The following is a 12542-nucleotide window of genomic DNA, read 5'->3' as shown; positions in this document are numbered from 1 at the left end:
AGAAAGTATACAAATTGTTTGTTTCGTACCACACTTATTAAGGAACTTTTGTTCTAGCCATTTTATTTTATATGTTTAAAAAAATACATTTTTAAATGATTGAGTTGAGTAGTACATAGTCATTTCTGCAGAGGTTGCCAAAGTTGGTATCACTGCTACTGAATATTACACAACCTGTACAGACTAATATTCATGTTACGAGTGTGAGGGCCGAACACTTACTGACCTGAATTGCTGGCGGAACTGCAAGTATTACATAAGATCCATTCGTTGTTACACCATCTAGAGTTGTAACAGATACACCATTTTGATCCTGTTTGATTACAGACACTGGTGAATTGAGGTGGATTTTATCTGAAATACAGTGATTGTAACACAATACATGCCATATACTGAAATGTGGACATCATCAAGGCAAAGAAAATTACTACAAATATTTGCTATTTTCTCATAAAGTATTTTTGGTAGCCCCATCCATGTGTATTGCTGGAAATTTTTGTAGGGGAGCAATCCATTGATAAAACAAATAATATTACAACCTTAGTAACAATGAAGTTCGACCAGTCACAAATATAGGAGTGCGTTGCAAAAGAAGAACACATGCATATGCTGAACATATTTTATTCAGCAGGCTACATGGAACAAAGGAAAACATAAATTTCCGCTGCAACGCAGCAATGTATGGTGTCCACACAAAATAAAACATTTTCGTCCATCTACACGTGACATTGAAGTTCGACCACTGTTAGAGGGGATCCTGTTTACCATGGTGTGACGCCGCCCCGTCGGCGAATAACTGTGGCAATGCGTCGGGGCATGCAGCGGACGAGTCGTTCAAGGTATTCCACATCGATCCGGTGCCATTCCTCCTGCAGGCAGGCGATAAGAGCAGCCACTGTCGTGGGTCCCCTCTGTTGCACACGTCGCTTAAGAACACGCCACACATTCTCAATGGGCGAGAGGTCGGGAATCGATGGTGGCCATGGCAGAGTTCGCACATGATGGCGAGTCAACCATTCTCTTGTCAGCCACGCTGTATGAGGCCTGGCATTGTCGTGTTGAAAGATGAGACGCTGCCTGTGGAACAGGTGCCTTCGCACTGTGGGAAGATGCCACTCCAGTATGCGTGTATAGGCGTGTGCATTCACAATGCCCTCACAGACGTGTAGTGGGCCAACCCCAGATGCCGTCATGCATCCCCATACCATCGCTGACGCAGGTTTCTGTACCCGACGTGCATAACATTTTGCTTCATTCTGTTCCTCCTTCCGACAAATGACTGTTTTCCGTATTTTCCCGTACACAACATTGAAAATAGATTCGTCCGTCCACAAAACCCTGTTCCACTGCCGAAATGTCCATCCCCGGTACATTCGTGCCCACCGTAGACGATTGCCTTTGTTCAACATGGAAAGGAAAGGTTTACGTTTCGCCTTGTACACTCGGTAACTGCATCGCTGTAGGTAACGGCGAATGGTTCTGGTTGACACTTCAATGTGAAAGCGTTCTCGAGTCCACAGTCGTAATTCGGCCACAGAAACATGATTGTTGGTCTGGATATAGCGCCTAAATATCCGTAGGTCACGCACGCTCAGCAGCGTTTTCGACCGGGGGCCTTACCTGGCTCTGTAGTACCCGTATTTTGGTGGTGTTTGATGATGCAGTGGACAGTTGACTTGGGTAAGTTCAGTTGGCGCCCTATTTCCCGTTCACTGAGTCCATCCCGTTGCAACTCCACTACTCTTCTCCTCACGGTGTTGTCAATAGGTTTGACCCTGGCCATGGTGATGATGCACTGCGGTTCCTCGGTGCACAGCACGCGCTTATATACGGTGGACTCCCTTATCGTGTCCGTGACGTCATGCTTCCGTCGAATGCGCCACTATCTGGAATTTCCCGTATGGGTCTGGTGCCTGGTCGAAGTTCAATGTCACGCGTATAGTTCCCCGTTTTCGTTCTTTACGTGACCTTGGGTGCAACATGCTGGGATCACGATTCTTGCCTGCTCACACGCCTCCTCTTACACACATGCGTCACTTCTGCGGGTCACCCATTCCACCGCCTATGCCTCTGTGCATTTAATCACGTATCCCTTTCTGGTCGAACTTCATTGTCACCAAGGTTGTAATAATCCTCGTTGTAATTATCATTATACAATAATAACTATTATATACTAATAAAAATAAACCAACTTTATTCCAAACTTTATCATTATCATTATTACATCCCATACGGAGAGACTTATACTCAATATACCAGATTTTTAGTTTGATTTTACTTTTATTTGGGATTACCGCTTTTAGTATATACCAGATGAGTGACTATCAACACAGCCTTTTTCCTCTTTTTCTTACATTTCACACAGTTAATATACTGAAATGCATAGTTATTCTCTTTTGTTATTAACTTTTACGCACCTCATTCAAGAAAAAGTTTAAAATTTGGGAGAAATTTTAATCATAAAGAATTTGAATTTGAATTTTATTTTCTTCCATTGACCCTTGATTAAAAGGGCATGGAAAATGTCATGATACATAATGAAATAACAATTAGTTTAGTACATCATAACAAAAAAGAAGAAACATTGTGTAGTACATTACATCACTACACCAAAGTCAAAATTGAAAAATAAACTTCATTACAATACAATAAAAATAAAAACACATTGTCATTGTTGCATGATTGAAATAAGAATACAATTAAAATACATATTGTTTAGTACAGGCACATATCCAAGGAGGGGGCTTAGGGGGCTCGAGCCCCCCCCCCCCCCCCCGAAAGTTTTCAGTTTACACTAGATAAAATGAGGTTTTTGGTTCCTTGTGGTGTGAAAAAAAATATATGGATAATTTAAGGAGAGAAATAATTATCGAGGAAAGACGGAGAATGTTCTGTAACCCTATTATTGATAATAGCACGTATCCAAGTTGGGAATCAGGGGGATCGAGCCCCCTCCCCCAAGGAAATTTTTCAGTTTACACTAGATAAAATTAGGTTTTTGGCTTCTTGCATAATCAGGCCCGTAGCCAGGAATTCTTTGTAGGGGGGGGCGAAGTCAATCCTAGAGGGGGCAAATTTTTACTGTAATTTATTGTGTCGCATTGGCAGATATAACAGGGTACACAGAGGCACTTGCCTTCTCCCCCAAAAGAGATAAGTAACAGAAAAGGGATGATATCTTGAAACTGCAACGAACAAAAGAACTTCTAGCAATATCAAATAGCAATATTTCGATAATGACCTTTCCAGATTGCCAAAGAATATAAAGTTTAACATAAATACCTAGGTAGGCTAATAGGGACTGTATCTACTTGATATTTACAGGTCGATAATGTTAATAGATGATTAATATGCACCAACAACTTTGGGCCTCTCTGCAGAACTGATTAAGGGAGCCCTTTATAAATGATGCTTCATACTGATTTCCTCTAGTTTCCAGTATGCAAGATTATTACGCACAAAGGAATCTAACGAGAATCCAACAACACCATTGTGTTGTGTTATGCAAGAAAAATAGAATTAATTAAATAATAATGGTTACATATTACCTACATTTTGATGAATTGTGTAAAAATTTGTAGCTAATACATTTTTTGTACTTGTTAAAACATTAAAACATGGGTCCCTTAGTCCATTACGGACTCTATTTCTTTCAAAGGGGAGACTCTTGCATCACTACAGACAACGTTTGCTTACTGGTTACGTTAACCATTTTGTGTTAATATTGTGTGAATTGTATTATATTATAGTTGAAATACATTTTTTGACACCTGACAAACAAATAGGAATCCCATGATTGAACAATGACTTCTTGGATTACAGTGTCATCATTAATATTTCATATTAAGTTTCATAGAAAGAAATTGTTCTAATAGGGTGCAATAATTTCACGGGGCACCATGCCATGCCATTATCTTTAACATTTTTCCCCCATATATATCGTTTGGCTCTCAGGGCTGACTCGTGCGGCCCTATAGCTATAGCTCTAAACTTGGACCATAAGAAGAACAGACATTGCGAGCGAAGCGAGCAAGAAAATTTTATGATATGTTTTTTTATTTGTATAAAATTTGAAATCGAGGGGAGGGGGGCAATTGCCCCTCTCTGCCCCTTGCAAGTGCCCTTGGCCATCTGGTAGAAAAATGTAAGGAACACATAAAAACTAATTCCATCATGAGTATCCAATTAATTGTCCTGCTATTCTGATATTCTCCTAGTATTGTTTTTCTACTTAAATGTTTGCTTCCCCTAGAATGGACTTCTGTCCAAGGTCAGGGGGAGGGGACAATGCCCCCTGCCCCCTGTATTTGCGGCACTGTGTGTGAGTGTCTCTTCATCAATTTCACGTCATCCTTCATTGTTGCGATTAGCTAGAAGTGGCAGAGAAGCAACGCAAAGTAAAAAAAATCAAATATCCACTCCCTCTCTCTACCACACTATTACCAAAAGATAGACTTGGGAAACAAAAATTTAAGCAATTCAAAGTTCATAGCAACACATCCAAGAAAAACATCCAAAGACATTAGACACCTTTAATACAATACTACTCAAAATGTCACAACGGTTCTAGATAATGAAAATTGTGAAATCATTTCCCGAAGTCTAATCTGGAAGGGAATTTTTCCCCCCAATCCTGATACGACATTATACGGAATCCCATACACCCTAATAAATCACAAAATCAATAAGTGTCTTTGTAATGTTGCTAGAGTAACACATGATATAATTGTAAAGATTAGTGAAAATTCCAGGTATGAACGTGTTCTGTAATTTTCACAGGGGGGGCAGAGCAGGTGCTCAGGGGGGGGGGCAGTTGCCCCCCCTCTAGCTACGGGCCTGTGCATAATGTGACAATATTTAAGGAGAGAAATAATTATCGAGGCAAAACGGGGAATGTTCTATAACCCTGTTATTGTTAATAGCGCGTATACAAGATGGGCATCAGGGGCTCGAGCCCCCCCCCCCCCTCCCCAGGGAATTTTTCAGTTTACACTAGATAAAATTAGGCTATTGGCTTCTTGAATAATGTGACGATAATTTAAGGAGAAAAATAATTATCGAGGCAAGACGGAGAATGTTCTATAAACTTGTTATTGTTAATAGCACGTATCCAAGATGGAGATCAGGGGGCTCATGCCCCCTTCAGGAAATTTTTCAGATTACGTTAGATAAAATTAGGTCATTAATGCTTGAATAATATGATGATAATTTGAGAGTAATAATTATAGAGGCAAGATGGAGAATGTTCTATAACCTTATTATTGTAAATAGCATGTATCCAAGGTGGGGATCAGAGGGCTCGAATCGGCCCTTCAGGAAATATTTCAGTTTACACTGCATAAAATTATGTTTCTGTCTTCTTGAATAATGTGACGATAATTTAAGGAGATACATAATTATAAAGACAAGGCGGAGAATGTTCTATAACCCTGTTATTGTCAATAACATGTATCCAAGGTGGTTATCAGGGTGCTTGAGGCCCACACACACACACACACACACACACACACACACACACACACACACACACACACACACACACACACACAAACAGAAAATTTTCAGTTTACACTACATAAAATTATGTTTTTGTCTTCTTGAATACGTAATTATAAAGACGGAGAATGTTCTATATAACCCTGTTCTTGATAATGTTGCACGCAAACTTTTCTTGCGCTTTCGGCGACTTCGGTGTTGTTGCAGCCAACTTTTTGGAAGTTGCACAACAAAGGTAGTGCCACAAGTAGGAGGATTCGTTGTAATTTTTAATCTCTGGAAAGCGCAAGAGGGAACGTTCTTGAATAAGAGAAGGAGTCGAACTACTGGCAATATTAACGAATCGTTTTATCTGCGGAACGTTCTAGAATATAATGAGGATATAAATATGCGGCTTCAATTACCGGTTGATCTGTACAACAGAATCGGTTAATGAGACTTCAGAATTTTCAGAGTATGGCAATTCATACAGTCGATTAGTGATCTGTGAGTGTCCATTGCTTTCTTTGTAAGATCTAGTGATTCAAAATAAAAATAAAAAACAACTGAGTATCGTAAAGTAACGAAATCTACTAGTTCGGGTTCAAAGCTGAAGACATTGACGACAGCGGAACTTCTGGAGCCTCAGTGTAGTGCAGCTAGTTCAGGTCGAGGGCCGATGAGATCGAAGGTCTCTCTTTCTAAAGTGAATATTTCAGCTGTTTATTAAAACAGAAATAAGCTTCACAGATCAACTGAAAATCAAAGTTTTGACTGATGATTTAGCTGTGCCTGAACAAAATTTCATGTATGCAGTCCGAGAATTTCATGGCATAAAAGAAATAATTTTGTTTAAGTCTACTGGGTTCGCACACAAACAAATACTTAACTACCATGAAGGGACAGCCGAAAATGTTATGAATGTCGAGAAGAGAAAGCAAGAAGATGTTGCATATGCAGTTATTTTAACGGAAATTGCAGGCTCTACCAGGACCCGAATCAGGGCTCTGGCATACCATGCCATTGCTCTACCAACTGAGCCACCGATCCAACCTTGACTTCGACTGAGTTTGCGCTAAAATGTATAGGCTCCATAGTACATGTTCTGTGTATGTCAAATTGTAAGATGTTACCAGTTTTATTAACAAGCACAGAAAATAAAGGAGAAAGAAGAAATCTGAGGAGCATTCCCTCCGGTTGAGGAAAAATTTTGTCTTCGGTGGTCAATACGAGCTACCGTTTCGAGATGACGATGACAGTGGCCTACTAAGGGAGATTTCACACTGTGTTGCCTGAGGATTTCACAAGTCGAACGTTTGTTTGTGAGGCCTTTTGTGTCGCTATGGTGTGAAACGTTTTTGTTGATTGGCTCATTCCATACGTCATATATTGCGCATCCCCTCGGTCTGAAATCTACTTAAGTCTTGAAGATCCAAGTCACAAGGATGGAAAATTAGGACTTCTTTAAGGTTAGGTGCGAAGGCAAGCAAAATCACCCTAAAGGATAATATCCAAATCTGCAGGAAGAACGCACTTTACGTAAGTCTCGAATACGAAATGATAAAAACTTCTGGTGAGTTGATTTTAAAAAAAAATGTGTCCGGTATAAAGAATTGCGTGACCAGGGTTATCGGTAGGGAGAAGGGTTACGAATACTATTTTTGGTAGTCAGTCCTCATTTTGCCATCTTTTCCTGTCTTTCACATTCCTTCTTAAAGGAATACTGGATCAAATGGGGTTATGACCCCACCAATCCTCCCTTGGGCACGTCACTAGAAATAAATAAGTAAGCATTTGATCATATTGGGAGACGAAACATTATATGTGTTGGGAACTGAAGGGTTTTCAGAGGCCTGAATATGAACAATTTAGTGGGTTTTGGCTTTTATAAGAGCTGCAAACATGGGAGGACAAGACACAGTAGTGGTGTTCAGGCTCGAATCAGAGAAATATTCAAGAACTTTCTGCGTCCACCTCGCAGCCCACAGTTTGAATCTCGCGTTGTTGAGTGGATTGTCCATCCCGTGCTTGTGTAACGGCTTCGTAAAAACACTCAGACACCATAGATTGTGTTGATGACTGATGAGAAGAAATGGACAAACACACACACTCAGATAGTTCTGGCACACAATGTTAATGCATGGAAACAGGGGAGTCGAGTGGTAAAAAACGTTCCGATTTCACGTTCTGATTAAAATGGCAGCCTTAAACAGTGGCAACCATTTAAGGGATAGTTGCTCCCCATTTTTTTGCCTCTTAATCCTAGGCCTTGTCTACCAAGAGGAAATACATTTTCGTTGACCCTCCCCCCCCCTTCCCACGTTTTGGAACCCAATCGCCACCACAGGCCTTAAACATACAATTGTGAGGTTCTATCTATACCCCTTAAAGATATGTAGTTCAGCCCCCCCCCCCAAAAGGAATTCCTGGATACGTGCCTGTACCCTGCCATTCTTTGTTCTACCAAGTGAGCTACCGAGTCACCCTTGGCTCCGCTTGATCTTTTGCTGTCGCTGTAGAGGAATGGCACAGTATGCCTGGTGGAGCCTGTATTTTCCGCTAAAATTTCTGCATGGCACATTTCTTGTGTATGCCCAACTGTAAGATGTTGCCTGTTTAATTAACAAGCACAGAAAAAAGATATAGAATAAAACTAAGGGACATTCCCACCGGTTGACAAGATATTTTTCTTCTGTGGTCAACATGAGCTGCCGTTTCAAGGTGACAATGAGATTGACCCACCAGGTTTCACACCAAAGCTACAAGCTATACGTGTCACTTGAGGATTTCACAAATCGAACACAGGCTTGTGCAGCCTGTCGTGCCGCTACGGTGTGAAAAGTTTCTGTTGATTGGGTCACTCATTGCAAACGACGTGTGTGTGCCTTCGGTCTGAATTCTTACTAAATCTTGAAGATCCAAGTCACAAGGATGGAAAATTAGGATTTTTGTTAATGTTACGTTTCGAAGGCAGGCGACAACACGATAAAGGATCATATCCAAACCTGAGAGAACACATTCGAATGGGCCGGACCCTGTGGCTGAGTGGTTAGCACATCGTGCTGTGACGCCAAGGGTCCCGGGTTCGAATCCCGCTCAGGCATGGTTGTTTGCGAATGTAAAAGGTAGAAAAAGGTAAAGCATTCCCCTGTGCTTAGCACCACGCCATGAAGGCGTGTAGGGGGTGTGGGGGGTAACGCCCCACACTTTCTTGATCCGGTCGTGTGTGGGGGTGATGTGATCAGCATCACGCCCCTGACCGCCTTTACCCCCCAGTGTTTCCCCCAGGTACCCATGTTATTCGACGCTGGGTGGGCGCCTGGGCCACTTCCAACGTTAGAAAAGTTTCCGGATTTGAACCCCATTCATCAATTTCATCATTTCATCACTCATCCCCATCTTCACAAATTAGCCAAGAGGCACAACACGCGAAGTAAAATAAAATAAATCAAATCAAAACATTCGAATGGATTGTCCATTGCATAACAGCTTCGTGAAACGGACACGTACACATACTGAGATCGTTTCGGCACAAACACAACGTTCGTACATTGCAACAGAGGAGTCGAGTGATAAAAAATATCCCGATATCACGTTCTAAAAGAAAAAAACAGCAGCTTAAACAGTGGCAAATTTAGGAGACAGTTGCTCTCCATTTTTGGCCCCGCACTATGGCTTTTTAATGCCAACCTTTGTCTACCAAGAGACCGTTTACCCCCCACCGTTTTGGAACTAAATCGCCACCATCGACCTTAAACCTTGTGAGGTTCTATCTATACCCCTGTAAAAAAAATGATGTTTAGCCCCCCCCCGAAAATAATTTCTGGATACGTGCCTGGTTTAGTACATTGGTCTTGTATTGTCTTGTTCCATGAATTCTCTGATACTGTAGAGAGCTCTCTCTGTCAAATATTTTTTTTATTGTTTCTATTTGTTTATTTTTTGGAGATATCAGTTTTATGTCATGAGGCAGCTTGTTGTAGAATATTTTCCCGGCATTCATATTTTGTGTGGCCCCTAACATAAAACTCTGATGTTAATAATTTTGAAAAGTCCAGATTAACTTTGGATTAAATAGTAGAATATGAAAAAACTAAACCTTGTTCCTGTATTTTACACTAAATTTTTCGATGTAATGCAGTTTTTACTTCTATTATTCTGTTTGAATACTAACTAACTGAACTTTGTTCAATTCCCCCTCCGAATGCCCATGGCCACATCTATCTTTATCAGAAGGTAAAAAATATGGGAAAAGCAAATGCACAAACCAGACTGAAGAAGTAAAAGAAAGGTAAAGCCTTCTTGCACAGTGAAATATCCCATCAAGTCATATGGGGGGGGGGGGATGTGGAGGTAAAGCCCAACACATTTACAATCTCGGCCATTCACGAAGGTGATGTAATCAGCACCACTTTCCAACCACCTATAGCCCCTCAGGTACCAATTTATTACAGGTTGTGTGAACCCAGAGCTACGCTATGCAAGAACATGGACATCTGCAGGATTATTTCCAGGGAAAGGCAAGAAAGGTATTTTGTTCCAGGGGCAGGGGGGGGGGGTAAACAAAGCATATTTTCCCCAGTAATAGTGTTTTTCCCTCAAAACACGTTGCTTAACTTCGAATTTATCATATTCATGCAATAATTAACACATATTATTGTGGCTGAAATGAAATTATATGTGTGAAATATATATATAATTTTTGGTTGACTTTCATTTTCCAGGGGGAAGCCATGCACCCCTTTCCCCCTCTCTCCTTCTGGAAGCCCATGTGCAGGAACTACACACCTGAAATCGACCATCCATCAGATGCCTTACCCATCTGACCACCGCAGCTTTGTACCCTATCCAATACATGTTCTTGCACTTTAATAAAATGTGGATGTTTTCTTTTTTACACAAACAGACTTAATGCTATGATTAAACATAAAATCAAAATTCTCCCTACCTCCAAGTATTTCTGCAATTTTCAAACTAATGCCTTGTGTTCCTCCCACAATTTTTCTCTCCTGTGCTCCTCCATCCACATTCCAAATCCTGTGAAGGCCATTCGCCTGACGTATATACCAGAGGAAAAACAGAAGTGACATTTCGTGAGAAGTTGCTGTGTTATTTGTAATGCATATAGCTCTGGCAAATTCTGCTGCATCTCTGTAAATGAAATAGCATTCTGATCATGTACTATGGAAACTATCTTTAAAACTTTATTCACTTTATGAAGACTTAGAGCTGACTTGATACTGATTTACAGTTCTCACTGGCACACTTTCAATGAAGGCCATGGACATATCTCTGCCAGAGACCTATACATATTCCAGTAATCATTATTTCCTTAGTATGATGCAGTGTTCATTTCTAAAACTAAATATGTGTTATATATTTGTACATTTCATCCATGAGAATACATATAAATTTTTAAAATATGGTAACACACATATGCTAATAGAAAGTATATATGCGTAGGGACGGGCCTATATGAAATTTTGGCTGATATCAATAAAGTACCAATATAAAATTTACCGATACCGAGAACCAATATTCTACCGATCCGATGTAAAATTCCAAACGGTCCTTGAAAAACATGAATGGTCCATTGAACTCCGTAATAAATGTGTGTTTCGAGGTGACTGCAGAGCAAAGAAAGTTGCATATTTAGACAATTACTATTTTAAAAAGTAGGGCATGGAAATTACCCATAAAAATTATATCAAAATGGCAGAATTTTGCACTAAATTATAAGATATTTATAGATATATCAGATCGGTAAAATAATTGGTGATTTTACCGATACACCAATATGCCTATATTGGCCGATACCAACAGAGTGCCGCCGATTAATGTATCCCATCCCTAAGACATGGATATACATTTTCTTTAAGATTTCCCTTTACCCGTTTTGAAAGGGCCAAAACATTGTGTATTGGACACAGAACAACTTGTAAGTACTTTTTTCTACATTTATTGTTATTTCATTTTGCATATATTACTTACTTTGTTAAGCAATTTTCATTAATAAAGTTCTCGACTGTCATGTTGTCCCATTTTGCTGCATGTGGGGCTGTCCAAGGGGTGTCACTAGGGATCTCCCAACACATTTTCTCTACTTGACGAGCGAAGTCTCTCATGTCCCATGCAGCCAGGGGATTTCTCCACCAAAAGGTTGGCCAGCTGGTCTGATACCGATTTGCCTTGCCCTATAACAATAGAAAGTCATCACTGTAATTCGACATTAGTGTGGTTCAAAACTTAAGGCCAAAAGTAACAAGTATAATTGCTGGTTTACATTGGTCGAGCAAAATGTTAAACCATAAGATCTTCCCCCAGCTACCTCCAAGGCTCGACCATGCATCCATAAAGTATATCAAAACACAATAAAAACATATTTTTTAAAAAAAAATATAAAATATATGAGTGAAAGTTCACCAATCCTTGTAAAAGTAGATTGGATAAATTGATCATTCCACCCTTTGACACACAGAGACTTTGACACTCCAACCATTTTTCATTTAAAAATTGGATTGGTTTTTCTATATTTATAATTGAATACCATTATTTAGACATGTTACACTCTTTATTTGTATATTTGAGTTTACAAATGTATGTGTATATTTTTTATTTCTTTTCACTTATATAATAATAAGTTGTTTTTTCAACCAATGGCATGATGAATAGATTTTTTTAAAAATATAAATCAAAGTTTTATTGCTATAAAAGTGATCAGTGATAAAACTAATAAAAGATACAAAAGAAACCAAAATTATAATAATAATACAGGGTAACTCAGTCCCCCAATAGTATTCAAATGCAAAGTTTTAGTTACATGAGAAGGCACGCAGGGAAACTCAGTTACCCCAAAAATGTCAACAAATGGAAGCACACCGCTATATGGACAAAGGGAGACAGAAGAACACCGCCTTCCAGAATTTCCAGTGGAAGAATTTTGAATAGCAGAGCTGACGTTATAGTGCCACCAGTCACATCTAAACACATGGTTTTTGGATTAACAAAATCCACCAACATGCCTGCCAGAGGGTTAAAATTCAAGTACACTACTGTATTCAACCTCG

At 39.8% G+C, this 12542-nt stretch overlaps 1 protein-coding gene across 2 annotated transcripts in view; it reads right to left on the bottom strand.

Annotated features, from left to right (window-relative positions):
- LOC145993953 (amine oxidase [flavin-containing] A-like) overlaps window positions 1-12542 on the bottom strand; it is a 48311-nt gene that overhangs the window by 19392 nt on the left and 16377 nt on the right. For both annotated transcript variants that reach the window (XM_083129931.1, XM_083129932.1), the window contains exons 3-5: window positions 11467-11669; window positions 10424-10626; window positions 227-354 (exon numbers count right to left, since the gene is read on the bottom strand). In XM_083129931.1, the coding sequence (XP_082986057.1) occupies window positions 227-354; window positions 10424-10626; window positions 11467-11669 (534 nt within the window). The remainder of the gene's footprint in view (window positions 1-226; window positions 355-10423; window positions 10627-11466; window positions 11670-12542) is intronic.

This window comes from Lepisma saccharinum, chromosome 10, assembly GCF_977018435.1.
Source record: "Lepisma saccharinum chromosome 10, izLepSacc3.1, whole genome shotgun sequence".
In the NCBI taxonomy this organism is placed as follows: Eukaryota; Metazoa; Arthropoda; class Insecta; order Zygentoma; family Lepismatidae; genus Lepisma; species Lepisma saccharinum.
This window is presented reverse-complemented; position numbering and strand designations above follow the sequence as displayed.